General features: G+C 38.4%; 1 protein-coding gene across 2 annotated transcripts in view; it reads left to right on the forward strand.

Moving 5' to 3' along the window:
- The first annotated feature begins 1,407 nt into the window (after window positions 1–1,407).
- Window positions 1,408–7,484, forward strand: part of ARMC3 (armadillo repeat containing 3) — a 94,841-nt gene continuing 88,764 nt past the window's right edge. For both annotated transcript variants that reach the window (XM_008063641.1, XM_008063640.2), the window contains exon 1: window positions 1,408–1,455. In XM_008063641.1, coding sequence (XP_008061832.1) covers window positions 1,408–1,455 — 48 coding nt within the window. The remainder of the gene's footprint in view (window positions 1,456–7,484) is intronic.

Genomic DNA, 7,484 nt, shown 5'->3' on the forward strand with positions numbered 1-7,484 from the left:
CTACCACGCCCGGCTGATTTTTGATTTATTGTAGAGATGAGGTCTCGCCAAGTTGCCCAGGTGGGTCTCGAACCCGCGGGCTCAGGCAATCCACTTACCTCAGCCTCAGCCTCCCAAAGGCGCGGGATTACAGGCTGAGCCACCGAGCCCGGCTTTGCTGAGTAATTTCAAATGCAAATTTCAAAATTTTTTATGATGAAAATTACATTTATTGGGCGATGTGGGTACATTTAACATTTTAATATATTGGCTATAGTGTGAGTAACCTTACCCAGGCCCTCAAAGGTCTTAAAAGTAGTGTAGTCTGAAGTTAGGGACCTAGAATAGATGCCTTTCAGAAGTCTCTATGAACATGTGGCTTTTTAATGTATATAATAAATTCTGGTTAGTGTCTGTAATATTAGCAGTTGCTTTTGACCCTTGACATGCAAGCTGAACTAACCCTGACATTATAGATTCCCTCCAAGGATTTCCTACTTGCCAGGATTTCTCCTGAGACTTTGGTAATTTCCTTCAGGCTAGAATATACCATCTGAGATTGCTCTGCTGCCAAACCGAGATATAATTTCACAAACTCTCATTAGAGAAAACTAGAACGATTTCTTAGGTTATTCTAATAGGCATAATCATCTTGAAAAGTTCTCTGTACCCAGGTTGACTTACTCCTCTATGATATGCAAACTATGTATAAATACTATTCCTTTTACTTTTTTCCACATGGTCATGGACATATGGGTGCAGGTGGAAAAGGATCATGCAAGCAGTAAGCTCAGTTTCCCTAGGATCTATCTCTTCAGATTCTCAATTGCTTTTTTATTGAGCTACAGTTTCTATTGGAGAAAATGTTTTGTTATCTGTGAAGGTGACACAAATGTTGATTCAGATTTGGTAGATTTTTGTATACCATTCACAAAATCATCACTCCCAGGAAAATAGAATTAATAATTTTTAAATATTGAATGTCTACTATGTATCAGATACTGTTGTAGGTACTTGGAATAGATCAGTGCAAGAAAATAGACAAAAAACCCTGCCTTTGTGTCACCAATATTCTTGCAGATCTCAAAAGTTACTTGGGTTTAGTCTCCCAAGCACAACAGAAGTGAGCTCTAAGCATGGTAAACAATTTCCTGCTATATATGTAAAAGCTGTATCATTAATATAATAATTTTCTTTCCAAACTGAAAGCCAGGACTAATGCTCAATTTAAAATTGTAGTGTTTGAAATAGGGATATAGGCCACATATTTGTACATGTGCTATAATTTCTACATGTATTGCATTGCCTTTCAAGAGGCAAAAATTAAAAGGAGGAAATGAACCTCCTCCCAAGGGCATAGATAACTGAGAGGTTTATACGCATATAGCACACAAGTGACACTAACCATTTATTGCATCTTTTTTCAGAATGGGTAAAAAGATAAAGAAGGAAGTAGAACCTCCTCCTAAGGATGTGGTAAGTCTCTGATTTGAATACGAGTAGCACTTTAACAACCAGTTTCAAAAATAAATTGTTCAAGAAGTTTGGCATGTACCAGTATATACATGAATACACGGTGGCAGAAGTCCAAAATCTGACTAATGATAAGATTAGTCAGAGAAATCTAACATTATATAAACAAACATTTACAACATTGTCATTATATAATTAGCACAATTAGAGAGTAATTATTAGCTTTTCCAGTATGTGGATGGCATACTTATAGCCTAGTTAGTGAATAAATAGTTTGGATTGTTGTTTTAAATACTTTAGGTTTACATTTGCCAGTCTCTCATTAATTTTAATTACTTGAGTGAATTTTAAAAATAATGAAAAGTTCGGCTATAGCTATTAGATGTGTATATATGGTTGTCTGGTGATGACCATTTGGACATGAGAATTTCTGTATTTCCCAGTTCTATCAAGGGAGTAGTCTGGGATCCTCATCTTTTTCTATTCCCAATACTAAGTAATATATCTGCCACTACACAAGGTCCTTCTCTCTCACTGAAAGCATGGTTTTATCTTCTTCCTTTAAAGTTTATCAATTATTAAAAGATAATGTTAAAAGTGGAATATGACCTTTGACAATTTTCAGTTTAGAAACTTATTTTGAAACAGACATTTGATGTGATTTTCTTTAGATAAAATACAAATAGAAAAGAAATTAGTATAGTTCACAGATGCACAGGATTTTCAAGTTTGAAGGAACCTGAACTTACTACAGAAACTTTCCCTCTAGACTTGGAGGTTGTAGGAACAGGGGCTTTGAGCCAGCTCTGCCTCTTACCAACTGTGTTATTGTGGCCAAGTTGCTAAATTTGGCCAAGTTATTTCAGTTTTTCTCTTTTGAATGGGAATTGTAATATCCAACTCATTCTGGTTGTTGTATGAATTAAAACAAAATAAATTACATCAAGTTCTTGGTGCCTGGCACATAGTTATCACTAGGTAAGATGTATTATCATGAGACTCCTCTGGACTCTGAGTCACACACACACACACACACACACACACACACACACACACACACACACACACACACACACCCCTACCTGTGTAACTACCTAGGTAGATATTTCAATACAGTTGGCAACAAAGACTGTAGAAGTGTCTGCCTGTCTGCCCAGGTTCAGGAAGGCTTTGTAGAGATAATCACTGTGGTCTTGTGATGCTTTATCATTCTGGCTGCTTTTCTTTGGATACACTTCTAAAATGTTGCAGATTCTCTTATTTTTCCATTGTGTTCTAGGTTTGCATGACCCTCATTTTTGCTGCCAAATAGCATTATTGGCATCCTATTTGCAGAAAGTAGACTTATGGACGCAAGCACATTCTGATTAAGATTAGAATTGAGAGGCTAATAAGCAATAGATATATTTGTCTAATTTACTCTCTATAGTTTTATAATGTCTTGCTGGTGTTGTCCTCTGCCCTCCAATCCTTGGAAACACAATCAAGAACTTAAGAAACGCAATCCTAGCATTAGCAAAATACAGCTTTTGCCTCCTCAGTTCACAACAGCCTTGGAATAGTCAAAGGTATGTGTAACATTTACCAATGGTCCCTGACTATTCATTGCTTTTTCCAAGGGCATTCCATCCTTTATATACTCTGACTTTATGTTAATAAAGCTGATAGAGTAGTATTCAAATATCTAACCCTTTTTCTACCTTATAAATTCTAATACTTTGAAGCAGTATGTCACAATTTACAGTGCACAATTTCAAATATTGTGAAAGGGGCCAGGCTCGGTGGCTCAGTCTGTAATCCCAGCACTTTGGGAGGCCGAGGCAAATATATTGCCTGAGCCCGCAGGTTCGAGACCCACCTGGGCAACTTGGCGAGACCTCATCTCTACGATAAATCAAAAATTAGCCGGGCGTGGTAGTGCGTGCCTGTAGTTCCAGCTACTTGGAAGGCTGAGGCAGAAGGATTGCCAGAGTCCAGCAGGTGAGGCTGCGGTGGCCGGAAGCGGCCACGGCACTCCAATCTGGCCGACAGAGTGAGACTCCAACTCAAAAAAAAAAAAAGAAGAAGAAAAGTGCTGGTAATATGATTAAAACAAAAAGCTCCCTTTGCTTTTCTTAATATGCTCACTTGTCATTACATACATTAATATATGCATATATAGTTTACCTATATTTCCTTCTCACGAAAGAGAAACGAGCTAAGACGATGCCTAAATATGAAAAAGATATGGCTTAAAATGACCAATACAACCATATTCTGCCTTCCCAAATCATTTCCATGTCTGACTGAAAGGTTGTTGGTGATGATTTAATAGAAGAAAAACTTACTGTAGAATACTGCATAAAATAATTCCTAACAGAAAGGACTCTACTAGGCAGTATAAGGCAAGCTATTCAGTAACTCTCATAGGCTCTGGAGCTACAGAGCCTGAGTTTGAATCCTCACTCCATCACCCACTTATGCCCATCTATGACCTTCAGCAAATTTTCTCACTTCTGTGTACCACAGTGAGGATATAATAATGTTTGGTTCATAAGAGTACTCACTCTCAGCAGTCAGGTAAGGTTAGATAAATATAAGATGTTCAGAATATTGCCTGGCACTAGTTGCTATTAATGATGTCATTGAGGGTACTATTCATTATTCTACAGAACTGAATGAGTTTGTGTAAACTGTCAAAGGAAGAAGGAATGTCAGCTGGGGAAGGCAAGCTGACCACTGAAGTCCTCATGATGTGTGGCTATCATGATTCATGGCCAGGTCCTTGAGTTTGCAAGCATGAACATTGTATTTTCTTAATATTTCAGAGGTGATTGATCTTCAGTGGATAAATCCACAGTATCTAAATTTACAAGAGACTATGACCTAGCCCTGGACTCTTAATGATTAAGTATCAAGTTAATTGAACATTTGCATTAATGGGTTAGTACTTTCTCTCGCTAGTTAAATGCATATGGGAAGCCTAGCAAGGTGAGCATTGGTGGTGGCTCAGCCTGTAATCCCGCGCCTTTGGGAGGCTGAGGTGAGTGGATTGCCTGAGCCCGCGGGTTCGAGACCCGCCTGGGCAGCGAGACCTCATCTCTACAATAAATCAAAAAAATTAGCCGGGTGTGGTAGCACGCGCCTGTAGTTGCAGCTACTTGGAAGGCTGAGGTGGAAGGATCGCCGGAGCCCAGCAGGTCGAGGCTGCGGTGGCCGGGAGCGGCCACTGCACTCCAATCTGGGTGACAGAGTGAGACTCCAACTCAAAAAAATAAATAAATAATAATAATAGAACATGTTCCCTCACCTGGGAAACCAAATTCAATTCCTTGGAAGAGACAAATGTCTCCAGGGCTTGTTTTTCCAGAACACATCAATCTCAGAACTCAACCTTTAATTTTTTGTCATATACTGACAACACTGCCATGGACTTTAAAAAAAATAAATGAAGAATCTACGGGCTTATTTTCCCATTTTTCTTCCTCATTACAGATTAACAAAACACCATGAATTAGTAAAAAATATAAATTCACAAATAATATACATGTATCAAATGTGTAGATAATTATCAGCTATTTTCACTTCAGCCTTTAGCATTTTAGTAGATTTTTTTCTGTCTAGATATTCTCTACTAATGTTCAAACTAGATTAATGCAATATACTTCCTCCTGTGTATTTGTCTCTCTTTCCTGTGCAATTGGCTCCTCAAGATCCAAGACCACTGATGTGGCAAACACATTCAAACAGAAATCAGAAAAGCTTTCAATTTACACTTAAAATTGGTACCATAAATCTCACTCAACTGTCATGATCTAGCTATTTTCACTGAGTTCAACTTTATAATTTTGAATTTGTTTAGACCCATGCTGTCTAATACAGTAGTCATTAGCCACATGTTGTTATTTAAATTAAATTTATAATAATGTATTTTATTTTTTAAATTTTATTTTTTTTATTTTTTGAGTTGGAGTCTCACTCTGTCGCCCAGACTGGAGTGCAGTGGCCGCTCCCGGCCACCGCAGCCTCGACCTGCTGGGCTCCAGCAATCCTTCCGCCTCAGCCTTCCGAGTAGCCAGAATTACAGGCATGCGCTACCACGCCCAGCTAATTTTTTGATTTTATTGTAGAGATGAGGTCTCGCCAAGTTGTCCGGGCGGGTCTCGAACCCGCGGACTCAGGCAATCCACTCACCTCAGCCTCCCAAAGGCATGGGATTACAGGCTGAGCCACCGAGCCCGGCTTATAATAATTAAAGTTAATAAAAATGTAGTATCTCAGTTGCTTTAGTTACATTTCAAGTGCTCAAGAGCCATGTGTGGCCTGCCATTGCTGTATCGGATAGTACAGAATCAGGACATTTTCATCATTGAAGTTCTATGGGACAACACTATTCTAAACTGTCTTATTTCCTCTACAGAGTTATAAAAATATCTCTATAAGCCTATGGTCTCTTTAATGGGCTGGGCTTAAGATTCAAAAAGGAGGCAAAAGACTTCCATTTTCTTTCATTCTTTTTGTAAATAATTTTGTTTTATCACTTATTTTGTACAAAGCGTGAAATTATAATTTCTCAACAAACTTGTTGGTGACTGTGACTTCCTCACAGGAAAGCAGATGGAATATGTAATTACAGCACGGGATTATTTATTTAGTCATGTGGCAGTCTGTTATAACTATCATTTTATTCACAGCACCTTTTTTAATAAAAAATTACTATTATGCTGTAGGCTCTGTAGGAGAAACAAATGTCATGCCAAGTTTCTCCGCCTCTGCCAAACACTGGTATTTCTCCTCCTTTGACAGCTCTTTAGATTGCAGCTCTCACAGTCTCAAGCTTCCCCTTGAGCTTCTTGTACCCTATATCACCTTTATCTCAGGGATGACTGGAAGGTATGACAAAATACTGAAGCATTTTCTAAAACATTAAGGGGAGAGTAAATGATTTTTTTCTTCTAAACCATTGAAGACAGAGTAAATGATATTTCCTATAGCTTATGTTTAAACGTGTTTGCATGTACTCTACTCCTCTGAGACTTGAAATTCCACGGAGAACACAACATAACTTGCTTCACCATAGTATATTTATTCACATGCTTATAAAAATCAGCTTTAAAAATATTGAAACATTAGAGGTCTGTGAGGTGAAAGTTTAAGACAAAAGAGAAATCTGTTCTGAATGTGGATTGGTGGAGAAGGTAGCCAGCTGGAATATTCAGGGAACTGCCTTAAGTGGAAAGTTGATCTAAAGGCTGTGGTTCACAGGGGCTTGGGGTGGGGGGAGGACAGTCAGGGAGCCCTGAAGGTAGAAATGGGAACTGTGGATTCTCTTCCCACAAAAATACACTCCAAATATTTTGAATACAATTTCTTGGGGAGACTACCCTCAAAGCTTGTAGATGGCTCCTTGGATCTCAGATTTAGAAGCTTCTTTCCTGACATTGACAGAAGTATATATTTAAGACACTTTAAGGCTATTAGCATAAAAAAAGTTTCCAGAGGCACTTTAATACATTCCTCTATAGACATTTATTGAGTACTTCCACATTCCGGTCACTGTTTTTAGGTAGTGAAGACAGAGCAATAACATGGTCTTTTGCCTGAAGAAATATATTAATTTACTGGACAAATCCTGAGTATATACCATATGCAAGTGTTCTTCCACATCCTAGACATAAAGATGGAACAAAACCAAGTTCAGGTCCTAAGGAAGCTTACATTGTAGTGGAAGAAATAGTCAGTTTATAAGTAATAATATAATTCAGGTAATAAGATCAATGAAGAAAAATAAAGTGAGATATGGTATAGAGAATGATGAGCTACTTTAGATAGAATCTAGATTGGGGTACACCTTCTTGGTGAGGTTACATTTGAAAAACTGTTAAAGAAAATATTATAAGAGAAAAAAGATGGACTATTTTTTTTGAGTTGGAGTCTCACTCAGTCACCCAGACTGGAGTGCAGTGGCCGCTCCCGGCCACTGCAGCCTCGACCTGCTGGGCTCCGGCGATCCTTCCGCCTCAGCCTTCCGAGTAGTCAGAATTACAGGCGCG

The sequence above is a fragment of the Carlito syrichta genome, unplaced genomic scaffold (assembly GCF_000164805.1).
Source record: "Carlito syrichta isolate Samal-C Ts95f unplaced genomic scaffold, Tarsius_syrichta-2.0.1 Scaffold306975, whole genome shotgun sequence".
Taxonomy (NCBI): Eukaryota; Metazoa; Chordata; class Mammalia; order Primates; family Tarsiidae; genus Carlito; species Carlito syrichta.